The sequence below is a fragment of the Brachionichthys hirsutus genome, chromosome 7 (assembly GCF_040956055.1).
Source record: "Brachionichthys hirsutus isolate HB-005 chromosome 7, CSIRO-AGI_Bhir_v1, whole genome shotgun sequence".
In the NCBI taxonomy this organism is placed as follows: domain Eukaryota; kingdom Metazoa; phylum Chordata; class Actinopteri; order Lophiiformes; family Brachionichthyidae; genus Brachionichthys; species Brachionichthys hirsutus.
In genome coordinates, this window is record NC_090903.1 from 4,639,947 (window position 1) to 4,667,060 (window position 27,114).

A 27,114-nucleotide genomic window follows, 5' to 3' on the forward strand; every position below is an offset into this window, starting at 1 on the left:
GAACCCTGGCCACTATCAAGGAGGGGATGGGGGTCGTCATCTGGCTGACGTCTGTTTGCCCCCACACTTGTCGTGAGGAGCAAAGGGACAGGGCTGTTTCATTCTTTTGATAACAACTGCTCCTCGCTGAAGGGCAAAGCGGAGGCGCAGACCTGAGGAGAGCAGTCTCCCTCCTGGACCCACAGCGCTCACATGATCTCTCTCTCTCTCTCTCTCTCTCTCTCTGCTTCGACTGGCCGCCTTTTTGACTTGAGCAGGGCTGGATCTCCTCTTCGCTGCACTCCAAGGTGGAGGTGAGGTCGAGAGGCGGTGTGTGCGTGTGTGCGTGTGTGTGCTGGGGGGCATTACCTCATTGATGATAGGCTGTAATTGAAGAGGTCTGACCCTTTGACTCCATTACTCCTAGCTCCTTATCTGAGCAGATTTCTGTTCCAGTTCAGAGGGAAGCTTTTGACAGCCAGGCTTTACAGCCTCCTCTCTGCTCTATCGCTCCTGACAGAGAGAAAGAGAGAGAGAGAGCGAGGAGTGTCGGTGACTTCATCCCCTCTCTTTACCAACCCTCCCCGTTCCTCCTCCTTTTCTACTTCTTTTTCTTTTTTTTTTTTGGTGAGCTGCACAGTCCGGCAGCATGCCAGCAGTTTTCATCTTGCTGCGTTCCCTGGTTATCAGGCTCCTCAGTAGCAGACTGGCAGGATCAGTGGCACAGTTCCTCAGGAGGAGCCTCTCCACAGGCGCGTCCCACCTTGGATCAGCGCTGCGCCACGTCTGGGACCGTGTCACATCCAAGGAGTCCAAGGAAGCCATCCTGGGCTGCGTGCTGTGCCTTCTGAACATGCACAAGAAGGTGGAGAACTGAGCTCTCCCTCCTCTCCATGCATCAGCCCTCCGCTTGACCGCTGAGCAGAGACTGGAGAAGGCGGGTGAGGACAGTGTTCAGAGGAGTGTGACGGACATTCTCAATGACCGTTTGGACGCCAGCGTGTTTCATTTTCTTAACTGGACTCCAGTAATGTCTGAAGGCATTATGAGGAAGGTCCAGCCCTTCACCATTGGGACGAGGCTGTCAGTCCCGGCTGTGCCAAAATGCCAGGAGTTTACCCAGAGCTATCTGCAGAGCCAGAGTCTGGATAACTGTGCTCTACAGCACAACTTGAACTCGCTCTATCTCAGCCGGGCTCAGGTCTGCGCACGTGGTCCCTGCCTCGTCGCGCCCATCATCAAGCAGGCCTCTCCCGCGCAACACAAACAGAAGGACGTGGCGGCCGAGGACCACCTGAACCGGAACGCTGCCTCTCCCTCCGCTGGGTCCAGATCCATCAGGAAGATCACAATCTCCGGGGGTAAAGGCCGGTCAGAGAGCAAGGCGTCAGTGGGACCGGCGCAGCTTTCAATGGCAGGGTCCGTACCTGAAAACAACAACAACAACAACAACATCGCCAGCACATCAGCACAACATCTGCCCAGGATTGTCGGCGTGAGCTGTGAGAATAAGCCCAACTCTCGCTTCAAGGTAAATGGCCGATAACATCGGAAATATTACACAAAGAGGTGTCGCTTGTTTAAACAGGGCAGCAGTCTTATAATAAGATTTCAACTTTTGAGTGAGAAAATATTCATTTTCACTGGATTGTAATTTGAAACAATGAATGTATGCAACATTTTGTTTTACTTAAATATGCATTTTAGAATAAATATAAATCCTGTAATCTTAAGGCTCTTAACTGATTTTTTTCCCCCCGATCTGGACGTTTTAGGTTTTGCTCAGAAAAGACAGCTGTGATGAATCTCAGCACCGAGAGGGACAAAGCAGGGTAAAGGTGAATGGAGGAGTGTCCGCCCAACAGGTAAGATGTTTTTAAACTGCTGTAAAAAGAGGAAGAAAACACCGTACAGCATGCTTCTTTCACTTCAGTATAAATGGTGATTTTGCCATGTTGCTGCCTGACTGTAGGACATATTTTGTTTTGCTGTGAGGCGGTGGGAAAGCCGTGACAACGCTCTGCAAAGTTGCATATTTACTTCTGTTTGCTCGATATTTTTAAAGAGCCTGCAGTGTAAAAACAGTCTACTCATCTTGCAGCCTGTTATTTATGGGCTGTTCAAACTGGCGTGTTTCTCGTTGAAGTCATGAGTATGTGTTATGGATTAAGCGCTCTGTTGCAGCAGAGCCTTCAGAGACGGGACTCGCTGGAAAACATGAGGTCAGGAAAGACGTTGACAAAAGAAAAGGCCTCGGAGGCTGCTTATAATAAAACCCTGACACGCCGTTGGCCTTGTTTTAGGACACGCATCACCTCTTATTCCTGTAACCTCATCAATACTTTTCCTCCGCTCATGCATTATTCATACAAATTACCTGAGCAAAGGCGGCGCCTTTACCTGAGTGAACATGAGCTAATAAAAAGGTGATATGTGCACATGTGTCAGTAAAACACGCCAGGATGGATCCGTTCCTGCTTCCTTCATGGGACCAGATGCTTCCTGATCGGAGGGCAGCAGGAATGTCCGTCCATTAGTGAAGCTGTGCCAGTCATGTTCACTTCGTATTACGTAGCACTGACTGTAGGTTTCCATCAAGAGGAACCAAACTGACGCAAGTTTTAAGGTGCCTTGATGGGTTTTTTTAATGAAATGACATAAACATATACCTGGAGAGATGAAATCTTCCTTATAGATTTTTTGTTTTTTTATGAATCAAAAAGTCACGTTTTAACATTGTCTCACGCAGATTTCAAAGCCCGAATCGCAGAAGACAGAAAATCCCCCACGCACACCGAATGAGGCGTCTACGTCTGCGGCTGTTGTGGCTGCTGCGTCTGCATCTGTGTCTGCGTCTGTGTCTGCTGCGTCTGCGTCTGCTGCGTCCCAGAGCGACTACTTCACTCAGCGCAACTCGCTGTTCAGCGAGGAAGCGCTGCAGGTAAAAATGACGCACGCTTAGTCAACATGCACAGGCCGCCACGGTCAGTCCGGGGAGTCTGAACTCCTGACACAACTTGAAACTAAAGAGATGCTATAGATAAGCGGAGGAGGAAGCTTATGGAATCGGTTCCTTGAACAAACATGCCATAAAAAAAAGAGAAAAATATCAGCAACAGATGAATCAAATTGTTGAGGCTCTTTCCCCCCCCCCCCCCCCTAGTTTTTCTGAGGATGTATGCAGATGGAGAGGCTTTAGATTGAAATTGAATTATCCTGAAATGGAACCGCAGCATGAGAATCTCTCACGGCCTCTGATGCAGAAGAAGCTCGGCTGGCGTTTTTCTCCGGAGCAGCTTAAATCAGAGTGGAAGCCGTCTGTCGCATGACCCTCCGGAAAAAGAAACAAAAGACAGTGCGTGCTGTTTCTTATTTGGTGCAGACAACTGCATGAGCTGTGCTCAGCTCGGAGCGGGAGGGGCAACCGCCACAAGTGAAGCAATTATTTGGGGATGAGGTCATCGGTTTGGCTCCATCGCTTCATGCCTATGGCCCGGAGAGGCTCATCCAGGCTGCACAACTGGATGTGTTATCTCATCGTTGTGTCCACCCCGTTGTCCAAGGACATTTTTCAGAGGGTTGAGATGAGGGACTTTTTTTTTTTCTCATCAGATATATAGTTGAGCTATTATCCGAGCGGCTTCTAATTTCCAGTAATAAGAGTAATAATTTTGGATATGTTAGCAGCAGCAAACGCATGATGTACATGTACGTGCTGAAAACGGCCCCTGTAGCATGCCGCTATCGCTAACAAGCTTTTTCTTGGAGGAAAGCACCTTTTATTTTTTTTTCACTTTACTTGAGCATTTACTTTAAATAAGCAGAAGATTCAGTTGACTGCTTTTGCTGATGAAGATATGTTATTACAGCATTACATCACTGTGGAAGTGGAAGTGAGCTCTCAGGGGAGAGAGACTTTTAAGCCCCCCCCCCTCGTCCTCGTCCCCATTCCCGGTATTTAGAGCCAGGAGAGCAACATCGGCGACCACATGGAGAAAGGGCCAGCTGTCTCTGAGGCTGTTGTACAAAACATATCCCCTTTCATTCTCTCATTTCGATGATAGAGAAAAGCAGAGGAACTTCACACCCACGGTCTTCTCAAGATAACAGAGAGGCGGAAAATGTCGCTTGTCAGACATGAGAAAAAGTATTGAGATCTGTTATGCCCGACTGCGCACTACGCTCAATTCTCTTTCAGTTCAACATGTATGTCTTTGATGCATGTCAAAATGAAAAGCAAAAATAAAAATGAGGTCACTATTTTTAGTTCTGTTTTTATATCTGTGCAGACCCAAACGTCTCACAAAAACTCAGCGGCAGTGACACAAATCTGAACTCAATAGCTCTGCCTGTTCTTCACAGTCAGAAGAAGGCCTCGCTGTACATTTTGATAAACACACAATTGTTTGGGAGCGCAGACGGGAAGAAACATGGGAATCACAGGCTTCCCGTGTGAGGTCATTATAATGCCATGGGAGCCAGTGGGAGGAGATAGCAGCAGGCCTGTTTAGTCAAGCTCTTTCGCTTCTGTTCAGCCCAGAAATGCCTCCGTCGCCATGGGAGGGGGGGGGAGTTAATGACCCATCTCTCTGAGAAGAAGTGAGGTCACCTTTTGATCTCCTGTTTTTGGTTGTTTGGAGCTGGTGTCGTGCACAATCTTGATGTTTTATTCATTTAGCAGACGTTAAAGATGCTAAAGTCTATTTTTCATCACGAGTCATGCTGGTGAAATAAAAACTTTGACGCAGAGGAACATTCATGTGCTCAGCTCCTATTTGACATCCTGCATGGGACACAATGGCAACACTGTGAAAAATGAAATCCTGCTTTTTACCAGTTGGATGACTCCTTCATGTTCAGTGTGAGAAGTGGAAGACTGATTTTGGGTGGGTCACCACCTTCCTCCCTGGGCTCCTTTGCAGAAGCAAACACTTCCTTAGTACCTTCCTAGTACGTGATTTCTTCTCACCCAGAACCGTATAAATGCCAGGACTGGCAGCTCGGCAGCTAAGTAGGTTTGTAGTCAGGCAGTGCCAAGAGAAACTTCTGCTCTGCATAACATGCCATTGGAGAACAAAAGGGCTGTTATCGATGTCTGAGGCTCTGTGTTACTCAGGGAAGAGAACGTGGCCTCCTACATTAACATTACAAGCCTCCTTCCGTTCCAATGTCTGTTCAAATTGGATTTTTTTTAAGGTGACCTGCATCCTGCGCTAAAATGAGCAGCATCTGTCCTCCAATACTGCAGCTAAATGCACATGATCACATTTTTGTACGAGTCATGGCATTCAAACTTTCCTCAAAGTGAATGTTTGTAGTGATATATCGCTCTGGAAGGCAAGTCATGCATGTTGCAGGGTCATGAACCGGATACGTGTAGATTCAGGCTCCTCCTTTCAAACAACTCAAATCCAATTTGGAAAGATACATCTATGTGTTCACTGAGCCCCCGAAATTTGCGCCGCATGAGCAAAACAATCAAAATCAAGTCAAATCGGTAACGGAAGATAAAATAAGACGCCGCTGTGAATCCCACATTGCTGTGAGCACAATCACAGCAACAGCGATGCACCCCAACCAGCAGGGTGTGACCTATGGGTGTCAAGTCACTAAGAAATAAATCTACTGTATAATCGTGATCTATATGAATGTATCTTTTCACTAAACTGCGTTTTTCACATTTAATTTAACACTGCTAAAAAAAAAGTTTTCATTGGTTCCCTATAATCCCATTTTTCCTCTATGGATATGAAAGCTGGATGGAGTAATCGTGAGAATGTCCAAAAACAATTCCAGTCTGCTTTCACGTAATGCATGCCTTTATTATTGTTGTCAGGCAGAGGCATGGATTAAAAGCAAGCTGGAGAATTTGAAGGACGGCGGCAATTTCCAGCACTGCCCCGTGCAGGACTGGGAGGAGTCCTCGCAGACACTGCAGCGGGATCTCAAAGACTTTGAGAACACCCTGATTCAGCTCAACCAGGTAACGGAAATGATCCAGGCACATGGGCGACGGTCAGCCAGACCAGGGTATCACATCAAGCCATATATATATGCAAATAACTGACAACTGCAACCATTCATCGCTGCTTGTTGGTGCTAACAGAGTTTGTCAGATGAGGTCACACAAACCATAATAGCCTCAAAAGGTATTATAATGAACTTCCCACTGACACTCAGGAAGGCCAGAAGCAGAGCCAGCAGATGTTTCACTGCGTTCGCCACAGAATTAATGGCAGTTTGGGTTCGGGTTGCAACAAATCAAATATCAAATATGCACAGTACGCGTGTACGGCTGTATACCATCTGTGCTCCGCCTAAACTGAACATGGATTTCATGCTCCTTTGGCTTTTTCAAAAGATGGGTGAGCTGTTGGTCTGCAAGCTGAACCCCACCTCTGACCTCGTGAAGAAGCAGCTCAGCCAGCTCAGGGACCAGTGGCAGACCCTGAAGCAGATGGCTGCAAATCAGACGAGGGCTCTGGGTGGAGTAAAGAGCCTGCAGGAGTTCAACACGAAGGTGGACAAGCTGGAGGCGTGGATAAAAGAGAAGGTGACGAAGCCCCCCCCCCCGTGGTTTCTGTTGCTCTGCACAGGACTAAGGAGTTCCGCTTGTTCATCCTTTTCAGACCTAACCTTTTTCAGTATTTGTGTTTTCATTCATCAAATCAGGGTTTTTTTTTCAGTACAGTATTGGATACTACTTCATCGAGAAGCAAACATTTCACACTCTTCCAAATGGGAAGCAGGGAGAACGAGTACTACAAACTAAAACACGAATGTCGTTATTCACAGACATTTTCATCTATATATTCTATTTCATAGCTGCAAATTTCTCCCGCTCCTTTATCCATTTTTCTAAAGGGCCACCTTGCTTTCCGACTATGACATTGACAGCCATTAACACCCAGCAGCTGGCTGTGGGGCAAAAATGAAACGAATAGCTGATTGGCACGGAAAAAAGCAGTTGCATCTCGGTGCCCTGAAGGCCTTCCTCGTGCAGTACTCGCATACTCACCGCTGCAAAACATCTGCCTGTCATTATCAAAAGGGATTTCAGGCCAATGTTTATCTCCCTGTTCGTGTCCATGTCTTGCACAATGGAGCTGGTGATTGATAACGGACAAGTGGGAATATAAAGAAGGATGTTGCTTATGACGTCTGTGAAGGCTTCATCCTGTGGGGATCCGGTATTCGCCATTTACGTCCATTCAGAGTTTTTCCTACTTTAGTGTCAAGTTCCAATCCAACACCGGAGGCTATTTCAGTCCAGCATCTACGTATGTAGGGCTAACGTGGTTTAACCCTGCTGCCTTTCAAAAGCAACAAATGGTGGCTATAAACACTGTACTTCTCTGTGCCAGCAGGAAGAAGAGCAGTCTCTGGCGAATGTCCTGGAGGGAAACGTTGACAAAATGCAGCTGACCAGGAGAATTTTGGATTTTAAACAGGTAATATAAATGTTAAACAACATTCTTGAGGTAAAATTATACATGTTCCCAGATAATAATAATAGTTTATATTACACTTTGGAAGCACTTTAACCATCATTTTTCTTTAGCGGGTTGTAATTTTTCTCTCAGGGTGTATGGTAAAGACAGATGAGGTCACGCTTTGGTGTGTGTGTGTGTGTGTGTGTGTCCCCCTGTTTCACTGCAGGATGAGCAGCTCTACAGGAACCTTCACGAGGAGATCAACCACTTGGCTCTGAAACTGGAGAAACAAGGAAAGACAGATGGAAAAAGCATCTCCAGCAGGAGGAAACACATTAATAAAATGTACACACGTTGTTCCTTGAGTTGGTGTGCTGCATGAAATGTCTTCTACTTAGAAGCAAATCAAAGACTTGCATGCATCCGCTGTGCGCAGGTGGCTGAAGGTCCAGTCTCGTCTGAAAAACTGCCTTGAAAATCTTCAGATGGCGCTAGAGGTGTCCTCGTTTTACCAGCAGGCGGATACTACCTTGTTTGCTATTAAAAACATGGTACATGGCTTGATTGATTATTTTCCTCTTCTATTTGAGATTCATATTTTGCTGACAAGCATCTTCTCTTCCAGAAGGCAAGTATAGCTGCAACCAAGGAGATGGAAGGCTTTGAAGATAGAGAAATACGTGACATTGCCAGCCAAATAATGGTAGGAAAACGCTTTATGTACAAAACTGAGACTTCTTTGTGTTGATTAATAATTATTCTTCAAAATAAAGAAAAACGATGCATGGCTTTTCCCAAGGGTCTATACTTGGGCCACTGCTATTTAAAATCTAATGTACTATCTGAGCATGCTTTGATATTTTTCCACCTGCATACCTGTAGAAAGAGGTATGCAGATGACACACCTATTTATATTACATTGTCAGACTTCGGTTTCTCACTAAAATAATATTTTTGGTGTAAACTTTTGGGTAATTGTCACCTAATTTTCCAATAGCCACATCGAGATAGTTACTCCATCATCCTATTGCCACTGTCAAAATATGCGATAATTGAGGGAATTCTGTCAAAGCATGATACAGAAAAACGTGCACATGCATTTATTTACAGCAGGCTCGATTAATGCAATGGTTTCTTTCTATTCCTCACAAGTAAGTAAATCAGACAGACATAGTCATGTGTCAAATTCTGCATTTTATAATCATACTTCTGGTTTATAAATGGTCTTGGGCCAACTTGACTTGTAGATAATGGAGCTAAAGCTAAAGGGTTAGTTAATGTTTCCAGAAAAAGAATCACAAAAGATGAAGCATGTTTAGTTTTATTATTCCTCAATTGTAGCTCAAAGTACCTGAGCCAGCAGGTGTTATTGTTGTATCAACTCTATGCCCTCTACAAAAAACTTTGAACTGCTTTGCGTTTAAATGATGCTTCTTAAATCAACTTGCTCGCCTTGCCTGAAACAGCAATGCTTAATCAGATCCCCAAAAGTGTGTTTGCGGAAGTCTTCTCTTCCTTACCTACACGGCCTGTGTGTGACAGATGCTGGACGTCAGCGTGTCCCAGCTGTCGAATCTCCATCCTGCCTTGTCTGCCGGCGTCACACAGAAGCAGAGTGAGGTGAAGGACTGCTGGGCACTTCTTCAGAAGGTTTTCAGGTAGGACAGCAGGCCAAGGATAGAACTCGTGATCATTTCAGCCAGTAACTGCTCCGGTTTCCAAGCTGGAACTTCCTTTTTTTCCCACATTGAGAGGCTGCATTGGCATAAACATGAATGAAAATGTAGAATGTTGATTAAGCATGTTTACTTTGGGTTTGATTCAACGCAGCAAATGTTCTCTGCAACTAGAAAGAGCATCACTGACCGCAAGCGTTCTTCCATTTATTTCTGAACTGCTTTGTAGTTGGACCACATGCTTGATTACCATTCAAAGGGAAAAGTCTGAAAAGCAGTTTTGTTGTGTTTTACTCTTTTGTTCTATAAAAATCCTTCACTGTGAATAAGGTGCTGTATCTAAGATAAAATGCATTTTTACAGGATTTTGTTTTTGTATTTGTAAAAGACAGTTGTTGCTATTTAAAAAGCTCACAACAAGAATTCAGAATTGTACATTATTCAAATTTATTTTGACTATTTTAAGTCAAATATTGTTGTCACTTTTTAAGGCTGGGCGGGAAAAAACAAAAAATGATGCACTGATTGTAACACACTATAAAATTCAGTTTGTCTGGGCGAGGAGATTCTGTGTTATCTTTGCGTATAAATAAAGATTTTCCTTTTTTATATAATAATAAATACAGTCTCTCCAACGTCTCCCTGTTTACAAGCTTTTCTCAGGCTGGGAGCCTCGCATGTGGGCAGGCTATCTTTAGATCCAAATGTTACATCATCGCCTCTGTCTTCTGAGATGTGTTTCATAGCGATTTAAAACAAATATTATAAACTCTGGTTGGAAAGGTTTAGAGCCATAATTGGAGCTCATGGCTCAGCTGTCAGCAGCACAGTAACTCCTACCCTGCCCCCCTTCTCCTCCAGGACTGACAGGACCACACTCTCTCCCACTGGCTCCATTTTCACCCGGGAAGATGCTGACCTCCTGACGCTCGCCCAAGCGCCCCAGTGCAACGTGGGAACAGAGACGCAACGGATCATGGGAAAGGAGGTGAAGGAGGAGCAGAATCGCCTGAAAGGCTCTGTGGTAAGTTTGTTTCGGATTTCGGTTCCCTGTTGCTAGAGAAACTGCACTGCGGCTCTCGGCCGAGCGCGAAGATGAGCTTCGCCTCTTCCTGCCTTGCGACTCCTGTGGCCACACAAAGTGACGCATTTTGTCCTTTGGTTTGGAAAATGGCCTGGTTTACAATGTAGGCAGGCTTTTCCAAAATGATAGCGTTTTTGGCGCTGGTGCTGAAGAGCAGTGGTTCCTCGTCTTAACACCAACATAGCCCTGGATTTACATCTGAGCAGCGAGTTCATTAATAACAGCATCTGATTGCCCCATTCATGACAAACGCCTTTATAACATGACAGCAGGAATGCCGTCTTGTTCCAGATGGGCCGTTTACGCACCAACAGTTTGAGGGCAGGAAAACACAAACTTTTGATCATGAGCTCCAAAGTTTTACTTTTTAAAAATGGCACCCTCACCACCATCAAAACACACACACACACACAACAAAGTCTTAAAACTCAAACGCCCAAGTTATAAGAGAGCAATAAATAATGTCACAGCTCACAGGTACAACCTTTAGAGGTGTTATTTACCCTGGAACTCATATTTTACATCAAAACCCAGGAACCTTCGACCAGAGAAAATAAGACTTTCCCCTCAAAGTGAAAATGTAACTTTATGCTGAAATAATATTTAAAGCCAGGGCAGTCATTGGATTAGTTGTGCATGACTGGATGGACTAAGGGTCAGTCTCGTGTTGAGAGGATAATCAAGTCGCATCTTGGAAGCGTGCCAGCAATTTAACGTTCAGGCGCGTTCAGGCTCATGCAGGAGCCCTCGCTGCCTGTAAAACGGTAAGAAAACACTAATACCGTCTCCTGGAAGAGGAGGTATCCTGAAACGTAAGTGTGTGTGGTATGGTAAAAAAAAACTATGTAGTGTTATGTTAGTACATTAAACTTTACCTTCATGAATGCACAATGACTATTAGAGTTCGCCCCCTTGACATGCTCCTCCTCTTGTTGCCCTTGAGCGCTAAGAAGGCGACCTTGAAGCTCAAACACAAGGACTTCACTCTTTCCTTTCTGGTTTCATTTATTACCCTGCTGATGTTTGTAGCTTCTTACTAGCCCTGGGGACGACAAACAAGTGAGTCTCGGTTCTTTGTCCTAATAGACACTTTCTTTGCAGAGATGTCGGTTGCCAGGTCCACTCGTAACCTTTTATTAAATGATTGATAAGACACGTACAAACAAAAGCCTTGAAGGCCAAGGTCAAACTTGGCCCTGCGCTCAACCACAAAAGAGGTAATTTGTCACGTAGCCTCGTTTTTAGCTCCTAGGTGCACAACATTAATTAAAGCATTTACAGGTCTGCAGCCTGTTGGTCACGCTGAGGAATCTGTAAATGTGCTGCTGTTGGAAACGACACACAGAGTGTCCCCAGACAAACACTTTCCTTTTTTTTGTTTTGTTGTAATCTGACTTGAACAAAGGTAACTGTGCAGGTTTCGAGTCTGTATGTGTCCGGCCACATGCATCATAACGTACATGTCTGTGTAAGCAGCAGGGTTATGGCCTCTTGTTGCTGGAGGCAGACACATTGTGGGGGTTTTTTCAGCGTAATTGTTGCCAGATGCTGGGGCTGCACACCAGATGGGGATGGCGTTAAGTTTTTGGCTGACATCATTTCATAGCACATTCACTGCATAACACAGGAAGCGCAAATAGACAGAAAACAGATAGGAATCGACAGTACCCAGTCAAAGACATGCATGCTGAATGTCTAAAGATGAAACATAGCATTGAATGTGACATTGGCTGTGGCTGACACCGTTTATTTGTCATATAGCAGAGAGGAATGTTGGGTTCATGGACAGAAACAAATATCTGGGAGGGGTCGATGGTTGTCAAATCCATCAGAAAGATCTTAGTAGTTTAGGTTTTCTGTTGTTGTTGTTGGAAGTTTGGTCTTAGTGGTTAGTTGTGCAGCTTTAGCATTTAAATGGGCTGATAATGTAACTCTATGAAACTCAGACTGACCTATAAAATGACTGACATGTTAAATAACAGTTGAACCTCATCCAATTTACTAGATCACTTGCATTATTTTGGAAGCGCCAACTCTCTGACTCACTTCTTCTAAATGCAAAAGCCAGAAAATTGTGCGGTTTAAATTAAGGACGCCATAAAATACTTTTATTAATGGGTGCTCAGTGTTTTTCAGCTGCCGCGTAAAATCAGCATTTTATTTTTTATGTTTTTAACATTAACAGATGTGTGTTTGCCTTTCTAATGGCTGCACAGTCTTTGCTTGTGTCAGCGGTGGTTTTCCTGGCATAAAAACATTATGTTGTAAAAATTATATAATAAATTACTTTATTCTCACACATGTACAAAAGAAAATTAAAAAATGCCAACAGGAGTGTTTCTGAATTCACTATTAATTTAATTATTAATATTTTCACATGTATGCAAACTAGTATTTGATAAGAAAAGAATGTAAACCTTTATTTATGTGTCGCTTTTTAAAAAAACAAAAAGGACAACAATGAACATTTGAATCTCAAAAACAGCTCGGCTTTGATTCGGTTTCCATCAGCGGTTAAAATGAGCCAAGAAGCAACTCATTACATGTTGCAAGTCACATGATCATCATTTGAACAAAACTTCTCATGGCATTGTTACATCCATGCGTCGGCCATGTTGGATTCTGGCTGCCTGTCAGCGAGCAGCACTACGGCTCTTAGTCCCCAGAGTGATGCAGCACATGTTGGCAGCCTTGTTAGGCTTAATATGCCCATTCAAAAAGCCATTATGATGTATTAAACTGTTGCAGCCATCGTTAGTATATTTATTACAGACTTTGATGCTGTCAAACAGGAACCGTTTGCATCCCTAGCGTGGCTTGGATTATTCCACTGAGAGCGGCCAACCTTTTCAAGAATGCATGCTTTATGTCATTTGCAATGTGGAACCTCTGGGCAACTGTCCATGTTGTCTTGGCCACACTGTTGGATTCACATGAATGCCTCGTCGTCCAACGACCGCTCGATGCATGCGATCCTCCATTTCAGCTGTTTATGCATCCAGTCAAAATGCATTGGACAGGTGGCAGAAAAGGCAACATATTACTCACACGTCATGGCACGGAGCTTCTGGATTTTCTGACTTGAGGCTTTCACACTTTTGTCCACAGAGCATTGTTGACTGCGGGATCGGTAGGAGATCGCCCGGCAGCCAACGTCAGGAGCAGCAGCCAGTGACCCACGCCTCTTCACCCACGAGAGACGGCCCTCCCCGCGTGAATGATGTCATAGTCAGACATCAGTTGAGGGAAGAAAGGTGACATTTCATTTCAGCCTGGCTTTTCGCTCCCTGGCTTCTCTCCCTCTGTGACTTACGTAATGAGGGCTCTTTATATAAGTCATAATTGGAGTCACATGTCTGTGTTTTCTTTGCAGCAGGAAGACCGTGGCAGAGTCCGAGTTTACCCCTGGCCCGCGAGGCCACCCACAGCTCCACACGCAGCTCCAGAGGTTCACCGTGTCTGCAGACAAGGTGACTGACACCCTTGCCAGACTCACCAGAAATCACCTAATTATGGGTTTGAAAATGAACAAACAAAAATAAAGGTTCATCCTGAGTAAAATCCCGCTAACTTAACCTTAGCATATTTGGCTTCTGCAAAATATCAGCGTCAGCCCCGCAGTTTTTTCACAGACACGCCCTTTTCTTTCAAACAGCCACAGACATTATGTCACATTTTTAAATGAGACAAAGTTGTCATGCATTCAAGTGTTGCTATGTACCGACTGGTTTGCTACTGATCATTTTAGGACCACGGGGTTTGAATGGGAACCCGGATCACAGCCGCTATGCTTCCTGTGTCTCTTGGCGTCTAAGTGTCACCTCTCTGGTTCTGCCTTCAGATATTCCCTTGTTAACAGCGCTTTCCCTATTTGCTCTCTTGTCCATGTCAGACTTTGTCCTGGCTGAAGGACAATGTGTCCGTGGCCACACAGGTGTGTTCAATAGCCAGCTTCGAGGGGCTGGAGGCAGCCAAGAGGTGTCAGCACGCTCTGGAACAAGAAATCCTCACCAACAGGGCCAGGATAGAGGTGGTCAAAAGAGTAAGGCCCTTTCATAGTCATAATTTTCTCCTGAAATGCAAGCATTGTATGAACATCTTTGAGCACAAGCAGACTCTGACTTTGGAAAACTGGCTTGTTTCTACTGAATGACAAGCTGGCATTTTAGCTGAGACAGATTTGGACACTGAAAGTGTCCCAATAGGACAATATCTACCAAATATTCATCACGTGCTGAAATTGGTTAAACACTTTCCTCAGGAAGGCCACGGGTTGGTCCATGCACGGCACCCAGGTAGCGCCAAGATTGAAGAGTTCCTCGGTCAACTGGAGGTCCTTTGGGAAGAGTTGCGGAGGAGGCACCAGAGGAATGCTGCGTTCCTGCAGGCCTCAGAGGAGCTGGGATTTAGGGTATGATGAATTAAATGTTCCACGTCTGAAGGAATGGAGCGGAAACTCCTCGTTTCACGAACAATTCGGCTTACAAACACAATGTAAGAACAGATTTTTGACTAGGATGGCGGACGAATTTTGGTGCGTGAATATCCAGACGCGCCAAGGCCAGCGCCTGGAAAAAAAGTCTGCAAATCCACCCACATGCGTGATGAATTAGGAAAGCATGAACCTTTTATAACAAAAGATGCAAGTCAGAGCATGGCTTGCTCCCACGACGTAGGCCTTTTATTGTTTGCTTTGTAAAATGCATCGCCTCTTTTTCCCAGTGTGAGACCTGCACTAAATCACAGCAGAGAAACCCTCTCCGTCATTAGTCTCTCCGCTTCCCTGCTGCGTAGGTTGTAAAAGTTCTCCAGGCCCTGGGCAGTCTGGAGGCCTGGCTGGAGTCCGTGGAGCTTTCCATGGAGCAATCTGCTCTCGCCGGTGACCCCGAAACCATGAGCGTAGCTGAGAGGGAGAGCTGCCTTCTGGAGAAGGAGGTGTCGGCCCGTCGGATGGAACTCAATGCTCTGAGGCAAGAGGTGGACCGCCTCCACAGCCACAGTCACCCCCACACACGAGGCCTTCCAGCACGGATGGAGGAGGTGGAAAGGAAGTGAGTTGTCAGAGGAGGGGGGGGGGGGGGGGGCCGGGGATGATGTCCGTTATCATGAAATACTTCTGTTGTAGATGTGAACTGTCAGATTCTGGTCAGGAAATGAAGTTAGATTTTTGACAATGCACCCCCTCACCTCCCTCTCCATGTCCTCATTCACTGAAAGGGTTGAATCTGTTCATCTGTGATTCATGCATCGCGTGGCAAGGTCGTCTCCACAGTCCTGACATTCACCCAGAGCTTGTCAGAGTCGATCAGAGTCACCCATTCCGTGTTTGCAAGTTGGCGTCTCTCCCTCTGGTTGGCTTTCGAAAAGCCGACTGCTGCCACAGACTCTCAGTAAAGCCATACGGCGCTGCCGGCCGCACCGTGTTTGTAGACGTCATCATAAACGCAGGTTCAGACTCAAAGTCGTCCAGATAAAACAAAGAAACGGAAACGGCTCGGTGCGGGGGGGGGGGGGGGGGGTTGGATGGTTGGCACGACCTTCAGTCTCCATCCTTCAGTGTGAGGTGGAGCCTGTCAGTAAGCAGCTGGAGGACAGGTGGAGTGATGTCATTATTTAAAACTGCGCACATGCAACTGAAGACTCTTTGGTTCTGGGGAGAGAGGAAAAACGAAACACACTTTTGAAACTGCTCCCGTTACTGCGTCTTGAATAGAAACTCTGCCCTCATGGCCATGTTTACCTGACACATGATAGGCGATTACATAAACATGGTGACGTGCACTCAGGGCTCTGTTTGTGCTGTGGTTCTGATGGAGGATATGGGCCGACATCTATGGTGTGTGTGTGTGCTCCTCAGGTACCGTCGTGTCCAGGATGCCCTCACCCAGCAGAACTCAAAGCTGGAGGACACGCGAATGCTGACTGAGTTCCTGGAGCGCGTCGAGCTGGAGGAGAGCCAGGAGCTCAATGGTGGCCCGTTCAGCCTGGGACCGGTAAAGATCTGCGCACAGAAGGCATCATTGCATCATTCTTTATCAGCTGTTTTAGCCCCTGACCTCAAAAGCCTCGGCGAGCGTTTGTGAGCACATCGTTTTGCTTCCATCAGACCTGGGGCAATCACATCCCTCTCTGTAATTAGCAGCCTCTTCGTGGCGAGACTCCTTCAGCTCCTACGTTGCTGGAACTCCAAAACAGCACCGGTGAGCCCCTGATAGAAAACATGGGAGACCCTGTGGAGGAGCTGCGCGAGGCCGTAGAGATGCTGAACGACACCGTTCGAGAAAGGGGACGCTCGCAGAGCCACGATCAGGCCATCCAGGAGCTGCTGAGCAAAGTAAGGAAGTGGAGACGTCCCTCGAGCAGATGCACATGGGAACCCAAGCTGCAGTTTATTTCCACAATGTTTATTATTACTTTCAATGATGCTGAAAGGTTTTTAAGTCCCTCCGATTTTTGCAAAAACAGCTGCGTAAACCAATAAACAAACATCTGGTTCCCTTCTGTCCGTTTGCTGTGAGCTGCAATAGGCCTCAAAGGAGCCACCGCGCCTCCTCACACAAGTGTGTTTGTGTTAATACCACTTGTACATGCTAAAAATATTTTTTTAAAAGCATGTCAAAGCTGCATTATCATTGGGAAGTACGTGACTCAATCGAAGACCATTCATTTTAATGCGGATCTACTTGGGAAAACGAGTGACGCAAATGGCCTCCTCCAGCATGCCAGGCTGGCCGTGCACGTGGAGGAGTGTTTGTGTTGCAGCAAGGAGCTGAGCCTGGACATCCTGGAGAAGGAGACCAACATGGCCATCCAATGCGAGCCAGACCATTGTGGCCTGGGGGCTCTGCAGGAGAAGCAGGACCACCTGGAGGTGAGGGCGGGATCCCGACATGCTGTGATTCCAGAGTAAACATTTCCGGTGATTTCACCCCCACCCCCCCACGAGGCCTGTCCTGCTTTTGCTCAATGAAAAGTCCTTTTCCCACAAGTGTTTTTCATGTTGTCTCTCATTTTAAATCGGGCCCAGGTTAAGTTGCTTTGCGCTGTATTAGATTTATTGCACGCAATCACGCGCGCAGAGTTTATTATTAGTCAGGCAGGATATTTAGTGATGCTAGGGTGGGCCATTGTTCTTACTTGCCGGTGGTGGTGTGGTTCTGCACCTTGTGGTGAATGTAAGGGTGGAGACGGTGAAGCTCCGTGTGACGGCGTCATGTTTATCGCATGGCTGTCTGGACTCGACACCACTGAAGAACAGAAATGACCTCACCTCTCAAACTGGAATAACTGTGCCGTCAGCAGACAAGCATCCGCAAAACTCACTGTTCCTGAAGCTTACAATGCAGCTGAGAAACATTATGAAGTATTACCCCTCAAAGCTATTAATTACTGCCTGGGGGGGGGGGTGGCCCAGATCGCTAGCTTGCTATATGTGCATGCAGCTTTTGGGGGGATGAGGTCATACTCATACAGAGATGCAATTGGTACAGGCTGTCTGAGCGATAGATTTCTATAGACTGTGATTCTCCGCAGACTGACTATGATGTCATCAGAGAGAAAGTAAAGGAGATGGAGAAGCAGATATCTCAGCTGGAGGAGCTGTGCCCGGAGCGAGTGCGCATTCTCTGGGCAAAGATCCAGGCAACGCTGCAGGGCTGGATCGAGCTCAGGAGGAGTGTGATGGAGAACAAATTGCGACTGCGGGAGTTTGTGCAGCTCCAGGACTTCTTCAGGAGCTACCTCGCCATGATGTAAGCGGGGGGGCGGGGGGGATGTTATGACCCCATTCCGAGCCAGACTTCCTTTTGTAATCCTCCCTGTGAGAGCATCTGCTCATTACAATATCTTTTTGAGGAAGGAACCGGATGTTCTCATTGTGAAGCTTAAAGTCCCCTGGTGACACGTATCATTTAAGATGTGCTGAGGAGGTCAGCGAGAGTTTCCTGGGCAGTGCACGGAGGCTCTGAATATCAGCCCCGTCAGAGTCTGGTCATTGTCGTGTGTTTTCGGATGCATGGCTTTTGTCCCAGACCATTTCCATGTCCCCCCCCCCCGCCCCACTGCCATTTCATTCCTGCTCTGTCCACAGATCATGGACAGAGAACACCAGGTCGTGCATTTTCTCCGATACCGCATTGCATTCCGGGAAAGATGGCCAGAACACACTTGCAGCGGAGCTGGACGTGCAGATTGAGCAAACATTTGAGGAGTTTGATGAGCTGGTGGCCAAAGGCAGAAACATTTTAGACAAAGAGCACCACCTCACACAGATGGTGAGCAGGGCTGCACATTACTGACTCACTGCGGCTGCTGCTTTTATTTTCTCATTGGGCGTTTACAAGCCCTGACTAATGCCTTGCAGGTGAAAGAGCGCATGGAGGAGCTGAGGAGCATGCTCGGGTGGATCTTGGTCCACTGGAGGGCTCAGAAGCAACAGCGGCTGTGCAAGAAGAGCAGACAGGCGCCTTCGCAAGATAATATTTACTCCGAGGCTCTAATGCACTGTGCATTAACAGAGGTACATGAGCAGAGAGCCATTTACTGTAAGCACAGCCCGTGTAGTGAAAATAATACCTTTTGAAATTCACCTTTTCATACAATATCATATTATCAGAGATTAAAAAATAAAATAAAAATCAGACATAGTGATCAAAATATTCCCCATCTAAAACAATCTGGCTGCTTCTGCATGAAAGGTTGGAGAAGTAAAGCCAAATACCGACATGTTTTTCCAGTTTCGAGTTTAAAGCAAACGTCAGCGGTGCAGATTGCAAACTTATCATTGGGAATATTTGTTCATTCATAGAGTCCATCTCCTGAGTCCCAACGTCTGCCAGTCATCACCCCGGATGAAGAGAGAGATGGCCAGCCTTTATCCCTGCTCCTGAGACAGGCTGAGGAGCGGGAGGAGACGCAGTCAGAGGACGGGTATGCGGTCATGAAAAGCATCGGACCACCAGGCGGCGAAGCCGCCGCCTCCGAGTCTCCCAAACCTGCATCTATTGTGGTCCTGAAGGAGCCCAGCAGCCCCTCGTTGGGGAGCACAGTCAACCTGATCCTTAGCTTTGGTAACTCAGGGGACAGCCAGGCTCAAGTCCTCGACTCAGCTGCGAGGACGGATGAGGTAGTGGACAAAACGTCCGAGCCTGTCCACAGGGTGAGAAACGCTCCCATCACCTCACACCAAACCTCACCAGACACCAGCTCAGACTGGATGCCAGCGAGGCATTAATGGCTCTCTGTCATCCCGCTGCATGGGATCTCCCACCTTGACTATCTGCTGCTGTTCATGCTTCCCTTTCCTTCCACCTTCATGTCCTCCCTCTTCTTTCCCGTTGTCTCCCTCAGCCCACTGTGCCTCAATCTTCTGCCTGTAGAAACTTTTGGAGGCGCTGCCAGGGGCTTTTGGAAAATACTTTGGGTAGTTTAACGCGAAAGAAAACGATTTATCGGCAGAGTGGACAAGAGGTAAATTGGGCAACGTGGAATGGTATTGCATGCTGCATCTGGAGTTGCTGGGGCTGCATGCTGTGTGTAGATGTGTGCTGGACTAACCCCTGTTAAAAGGGATCTGAAGCTTCCCTGCATTATTCCTGCATCTGTAAATCAGGCATAGGAGAACAAGCACAATCATATCTGCGCTCTTGGCAAAAGCAAACAATTTTTTACCACAAAAGCTCACTAGATCCTTCTCAAATGTGCAATGTTGTAGGATTCAGGGGTAAATATGGGATATGATGCTCACAATGATGTTTTCAAGCTGAAAATGCAAATCTTTGTGTTTTAGTTAGGTAGTGAGCCTTCCTCGTCTATGCTTTGATATTTCTACAGTAGCCCAGAAAGGACAAACCAAGCATCGGGTTCAAAGAGGTATTTTTTTTTAGCAGACACCGTAGAAGATGGTGGCTCTGCAACAACGCCACGGAATGTCAGTCGACTGCAGACATACTGTAAATGCAGAGTTTGTTTTGGTCAAGTGTATTGCATCATGATATTTGATTTATCATCCATTTGTAAAGATTTAAGCGTAACTAATCTGAACTGCGAATGCAAACGTGCCTTCATTTCCTGTTATCAGCTTGTTTGTAACGGTGCACAAACTCCCGCAGAGCCGCCACCTTGTCCTGCATTCCAGCCTTGCAGCAGATGAACTCGGCTCGAGGCGCTGAAAACATCACACGTATGCTTTCAAGCGCACCACGATTTACCTTTTCAATTATCCGTCAGTCGACAAGTTGCCCTGGCAGATAGTCCCGCGTAAACTCCGCTAAATGGTTGGATTCCCTAGAGAAAACAGGCGATGACTCAATGTGTTTACGATCCTCCAACTTTCCTCCAACGTGAAACTTTTCTTTGGACCTGAACTTTTTAAGGGATTAAAGCAGGAATGCACCGATGATAGAGGCAGAGTGAGGGCGATGACTAAGAGGAGCGCGCGCAATCCTCTCGCCGAGTGACTGTCGATAGAAGCTCTCCCCCCCCCCCCCCCCCCCCCCCCCCCGAGTGTGCTGCAATTGTGCAAGATTAGTGACCTCACCCTCACTTCCTGCGATACTTGTGCTCTGAAATGGCTCCCTGCAGGAGCGCGGCCCACACCCAGCCGCACAAATAGTCATTATGCAGGGAACTGGTGCTGAACTTTTCAAAAGGGGCCCTCAGACTCCACACAGTGATTTATAGTCTGAGGCTTCCACAGAAACACGAGATTAGTCACAGAGTTGAACGGTCAAGCCATTACAGCTGCATATGACGGCATGTTCAGCCGCATGTGACTTTGATTAAGTTTTGCAAGTGGGCAGCTGGAATCGTGTCCATGTTCTTTTGTCCTTACATGTCTTCTGTGGTTTTTTGTGTGTTTTTTTTTAATACATTTGCATTCCTGTGTGAGGCTTGTCCATTCCTGAATCCACTGTTGTCTTGGATTTGTGGGATGCGGAGGAAAAGAGGCTGTTTGTTTGTGAGCAGCTGATGACCTCATCATGTCGTCGTGCAACAACCGTCATTCCCACAGAGGCCCTGCAGGACGCCTGCAGCATGCATGAGTCTTCCTGGGCTTAACAGTTTGTGATGAAGATGAACGTTGGATCCGGACAGTGCCTAACATCCTTCTCTTTTGTTTTAGGTAAGCACTTACTTGCATGTTAAGGATAAACCACTTGGCCGTGGTCCCTGTATATGAGAGCATCACCCTGCCCCGTCAAATGAGCCGCTCTGCCGCCTCAGCCTCCCCTACGTTCTTGCCGCAACCCTCCGCCTCCACGACTCCCGCGGTTCCCGCGACCCCTGTAGCCTTCCACCCTTTGGCGGGGAGCGCCGGCAGCTCCATCTTCAGCAGCCTTAAGAGAATGGGCAAGAAGAGGAAGAGGAAAAGAGACGCTCGCAGACACACCATCCAGAAAATCATGGGGGTAGAGGAGCAGACGGAAGGGAGCCCTCGCTATGGCACGCACACGTGGCCACTGAAGGAATGGCGACGGAGGAAGACCTCGCCAAAAAGTGGGGATGGCGCAGAAGCCATGGCTTATATGAAGAATCCCCTGCTGAAGGACATTGATTCAGAATGTTCAGAAGAGTACAGCATCACGCCGTACGCTGTGTCAGAGCGTCCCACCGCAGATCACGCCAGAAGCCGCTGTAGATTCCTCTCCTTGGGCTCTGTGCTAAGCTTCGACCTGCCAAAGGACATGACTCTCATCCCCAGCATTCAGGACATCATTACAATTGCCCCTCCGGAGTCCAAAAAAGGGGCAGGGGCTGATCCGAACCCCGTCTCCCACAGGAAAACGGTCCTGAGCTCTTTCAAACAGACTCGACCCACTCCTGTCATTACAAGTGTTTCATCAGACATCAGCTTCCCTGAAACGCAGGCCAAGACGGTCGCAGGGAAAGATCTGCCTGACGTGGACAAGAGATTCCAACCACTGCCTCCCTCTTCCCAGGAGGAAGACGAGGATCAGACTGTGCCATGCGATGAGCTTCCTAAAGCCCAGCTCTGTCTGCATGAGGATGCAGAGCAGGAGTGGGACAAGATGTCATCAGAGGTTAGAACCAGAGCACCTGAAAGGACTATGCCGGTCCGTTTGTCCCCGCACCCCATCTATGTGAACCAAGCTGACCATAAAGACAAATGCCCGAGCGTCCACACGCTCATTCGAGACCTAAATGGACACCAGTACCATAAAAACACCCGACCCCGGGGGGTGCAGGAGGAGAGTCCTGGACTCTGTCAGAGCCAAGCCGCTCATGTGATGGTGAATCTGAAGTCAGCGGTGAGCGTCAGCCTTCGTCAGGACTCGGCAGACTCTGGAGTCTTCGCCTCCAGCAGCATCAAGCTTTGCACTAGCGTCCCCTGCTCAGATAACGCACAACCCACGGGAGTGGTGGGGAGGCTCGTGTCGCTCAAGGTGGAAGGTCTGGACTGCAATAGAGCGAGAGCGGGATCCGTGACATCATCAGCAGAGCCCGCAGAGCTGGAGGCAAAGCCAGTTCACCTGGACCGCCAGCAGTTTGAGGAGGAAGAAGAAGAGCTGGAGGACATCTGGAACCGGACAGCCAACTACAGACAGAGCATCTGCTCAGACATCATGTACCGGCCAAGCCAGGAAGAGTCGGAACCCTCCGGCCATTCCGGAAGGCCCCGTTCCAAGTCCCCTTCGAACAAGAACCCGACCGTGCTCTACAGGAACCTGACCACGGCCTCAGCTCCCAACCTCCTTGTGGCAGAGTTTAAGCTGCCCTCCTACATTCAGAGTCTGCTGGGCTACGACAAGGAGCAGCGTCCCAAAGGCCACCGCCTTCCACTGGAAGTAGGAGACAGGAGGTCGTGGGCGGCCTTTTCCAATGGGGAGCTCGCCAGCAAGACTTCAGTGTCGGTGAACGAGACAGCGGCCGATCCGGTAAAGCTGCCCGGTGTAGGGGACGATCAGAGATATATTTACCAATACAGAGAGGAGGAGGAGGAGGCAAAGGTGGGGGAGGAGGTGCATGAGCACTCGGGATGTTCAAAGGTGAGGTCGGCGTTTGAGATACTGTGATGTTGAAACCCATGAATCGGGTTCAGTTCACCCAAATAAACATTTAAATCTCACTTACTGCTTCTGGTATTTAGGTACAGGGATCATTTGGGTTTTATTCACTCATATTTTGAGATACCCATTCTTTTCTGATTAAAATATTGATATTACGTTATAATATAGTATAAAAATAGTTAAATTCATATAAGAAAGACTCGCCGGATATATTGATTCCAATCGCTGCTCATCATCAAGAGTTCTGCTCTCTTTGTAGAGAGATGAGCCAAAAACGCTGAGTCATTCTAGAACGTATCAGAAGTAAGCCTGAAAAACAGTTTTGTTTGTGTGTAATTTGGGTGAAAGGAAACTTTTAGTCATCCTACCACGTTTATTACTGTCCTTATTATCATGCCTATTTATGCAATGAATTAAAAACTACAGAGACGTAGGACTGTAGCGTCTCCTCTCTCTGAACAGGACCAATCAAAGAGTCAGCCGTGGGTTCACGTGGGTTTAGACAGCACCCCTCCAAGTCAGGACAGCACAGAGCTGCAGGAAGGGTCAGTGGCCACGGGAGGACGCTGTATCACCCTGGTGAGAGTGACACAAAAAAATGACCTCCCTGCCTGTAAGAAAAATGTCTCCCAATGCCAATTTTGTCTAAATGCTGGTGTTCATTTAAACCCTCTCAGAGCGGAAACCCCGAGCTTCAGATGATGGAGGGGACGCTTGAGAGGAAGCACAAGCTGCAGCTGGGAGGAAAGACAGTAAGAGACCAAGCCGGGTCAGCAAGCACAAAGCCCAGGGTCAGCAGTGGAGCAGTGGAGACCATTCACACACTCTTATCTTATTTTCACAGGCAGCCTCCAGAAGCTGGAACTCCTACCACGCCGTCCTACACAGACACACCATGTGCTTCTACGTGGACAGAAAGGAGCCGCTGCGGGTGAGCGATCAGCAGCGTGACAACAGGGGTGGGGGGCAGATCTGATAAATCATTGAATTGCTAAGAAGAAAGTCAGTGTTGATCCATCGCCGCTGTGCTGCAGAGCTCTGCGTGCGGCCTGCCGCTGAATCTCATGGGAGCCGAGTGTTCACCGGCCCCAGAATACACCAAAAAGAGCAACTGCTTTCGACTACGGTAGGATCTCGACACTCACGCTGTGACGCTTGATAGATGATTTATAACGGCAACATAAACAAAGACGGACCACATGTAGATTGGAACGGGACAGTAATGGGGAGATCCCATGTTTCAAACTCGGTGGAAATGAAGCATAATCGTAATAATAAAGGCTTTAATTGAAAAATGAAACAAGAGGCACCAACACTGATGACGTTGACGCAAATATGTCTGCTGGAGGAACAGACTTCATCCATCAGACAGGTTTGTGGAACTGTTGACTGAATACATAATCCCACTGAGCTCAATCTTTATGTGAGGGAGCAAATAGCTGACCCCGTGGTCCATCAATGTGCAGGGTGCCTGTTAAATGAAAGCATGTGAAAAGCATAAACCATTTCAAAAAATATCTAAAGCATAATAATAAGTCGAGGATATTTGAGCATTCTGGCAGCGGGAGGTTTTATCGGTCGTCTGTTCTGACCCTCAGGCTCCGTGACGGCTCTGAATATCTACTCAGTGCCTCGTCACGCTTCATGATGAAGAAGTGGATGATCAAAATTCAAGCAAGCGCAGGTAGACATTTTCGTTTTCAAAGCTGATGTGTGGCATTCCTGAGCTGACATGAAACTGAATTTTTGTAATTTTCTTTTACTTATTATTATTTTTTGCTAAAGGTCAGCGTGATTCTGCATCTTCACTATCAAGAGTTCCAGCCGATGAAGACTTCCTTGTTTCCTTGTAAGATTTGACACTTGAAATAGAGCTCAGCGCCTCGTTTCCAAAGTCCAGATTCTTCTCATCCTTTCCGTACCCTTAATGGTGTTTCCACCATCCCTCATTTTAGGAAGCCCACCTCCTGCTCTGATTGTCACGGCCTTGCCAAATGTCGCTGTTCTTCCCAAAATGATGTTACCTCAACATTCCCCAGGCGCAAACCGCTGGGCGCCGCCCAAACCAAAGAGATTGTCGTCTTCACCAAAGGGTTCAGCCACAGGCCACAGAGCCAGCTCAGGATGGACGAGCCGTTGGCTGCCTCATCCTCAGATGGAGGCTTCTGCAGTAAGTACCCTGCTGGGTCGACAGGGAGAACATTACCTGTGAAGAATCTAAATATCCATAGTGGCGAGAGGATGCACGCTTCTGTGATGCTTATTGATTTTACTTGATTTAATCTCCTCATAATTATTTAATCAACTGGGCTGGTTTTGTTTGATCCTCACCCTTTGAGGAATTGAGTGTTCCATTTGCTTTCAGATTCATCTATGAGGATGGCAGGGAGTGTAAGTGCGGAGTCTACCACTAGGGGGAGCTCTCGACCCGTCTAGCTCCACATTAACCAGAACCAGAAGTCATTCTGTGTTTCTAAAATAGATGTTAAAAAAAAAAAAAGAATCTTCCCACGGGTATAAATAAAGTAACATTGAGAGTTTCTCACGTGTTGCAGCAACAGATGCTTCTTCTTTTCTTGCTCACCGTTCCTGTTTTCATTTTTATTTAATTCCCCCCCCCCCTCTCTAGATGGTGATGATGAAGGACGTTTAAATCAGACGGTGACGAACAGACTGTCTGGGGCATCTAGAGGCAACACCTCCCCCTCACCTCCCCCCCATGTATCCAGCAGTCACGAGTGGCTGAGCAGCAAGCACCGCTCCCACTCCTTCACATCAGGTCACTTTGCAGTGGAATGATCAGTAATATCTGATGTGATTTTGTTCTCCTAATGTTCTCCTTGTCGTTTTTCCTCTCAGAAACCTTCCAGAAGATCAAACCTCCACTGCACCCCCCCGGGAGAAGAGCCCCGGAAAACAGCTCCAACTACAGCGTGACTCTTGTGGTGGGAGACGCTTCATCAGGGGGTCCTGCTGGCACCAGAGCGCCCCAGCCCCCCCTGCTGGCCTCATCCGGATGGCAGCGGGGCGCCCATCAGGACTCGGGTCCGAGAAGTTACACGAGCCTGCCGCGGCCACGCAACAAGTCCGTTTTCAGAAAGTTCTTTGGAAAGAAGGACATCTGATGAAAGGTTTTCTGCAGGCAGCTTCTCGTGTGCAGCGCACACACATTTGTTAAGCGGCGACTACTGAGTGTATTTATGATGGAACGAGCTTCCACCGCTTTAGTCTTCATGTGCTTTACAGGCGGGATCAGATGATGAGTCCTTATCCCAAGATGAATGTATTCTCTTTTCCATTCATTGTTAAACGATGGGAATTGTGTGTCTGTGTGGGTGTGTGGGTGTAGGTGTGTGTGTGTGTGTGTGTGTGTGTGTGCATGTGTGGGTGCATGCATGGATTTGATCAAAAACTCTTTTCATTCCCTTTTGTTTTTTTGGGTTGTGTGTATGTGTGTGTGTGTGTGTGTGTGTGTGTGTGTGTGTGTGTTTCACCGTATAAAGGAGGCCTGTCTATTAAATAGAGAATTTTCCTGGTGACAAAGTATTTACAATAATCTGCTCGTGGGCATTTAAGGCACCACATCCCTCGCGTAGACCCTGCGTGGTGCAGCGAAACGGCGTACTAAACTTAACTTATACTACTTCTGGGGAAACCAGCAGTTTGATACTGCTCCAGCTGTCTGCCATGAACAATTACCGAATACCCATTGTAGCCAAGACTATTCATAATAAAAGATCGATGATTCGCTTCAGCTGTGATTCGTGGGTCAAGACGTTTATTTGTCGTTGTCACTGGAGGCTTTGAACGGAAAAAGGGACGAGGTGAATAGAGAGAGATTAAAGGCCACGACACACACGAGGAACATCTTCACATCATAAGCCTTATTTTTTATTTTTTTGCATATTCAACTC

General features: G+C 47.1%; 1 protein-coding gene across 1 annotated transcript; it reads left to right on the forward strand.

Moving 5' to 3' along the window:
* Window positions 1–1,009: 1,009 nt before the first annotated feature.
* Window positions 1,010–26,950, forward strand: LOC137895835 (uncharacterized). The gene is given in 36 exon segments (XM_068741354.1): window positions 1,010–1,510; window positions 1,755–1,844; window positions 2,729–2,781; window positions 2,845–2,920; window positions 5,816–5,962; window positions 6,341–6,532; window positions 7,344–7,430; window positions 7,639–7,757; window positions 7,849–7,963; window positions 8,038–8,115; window positions 8,955–9,070; window positions 9,950–10,112; window positions 13,281–13,426; window positions 13,546–13,642; window positions 14,065–14,214; window positions 14,434–14,583; window positions 14,967–15,223; window positions 16,030–16,165; window positions 16,315–16,506; window positions 16,891–17,043; window positions 17,706–17,923; window positions 18,262–18,445; window positions 18,535–18,690; window positions 18,979–19,329; window positions 19,521–19,640; window positions 21,295–21,321; window positions 21,323–23,179; window positions 23,663–23,778; window positions 23,868–23,952; window positions 24,045–24,131; window positions 24,235–24,326; window positions 24,799–24,884; window positions 24,986–25,049; window positions 25,156–25,370; window positions 25,830–25,979; window positions 26,060–26,950. Coding segments are annotated over 36 exon segments (7,092 nt in total). The 3' UTR covers window positions 26,326–26,950.
* Window positions 26,951–27,114: the final 164 nt, after the last annotated feature.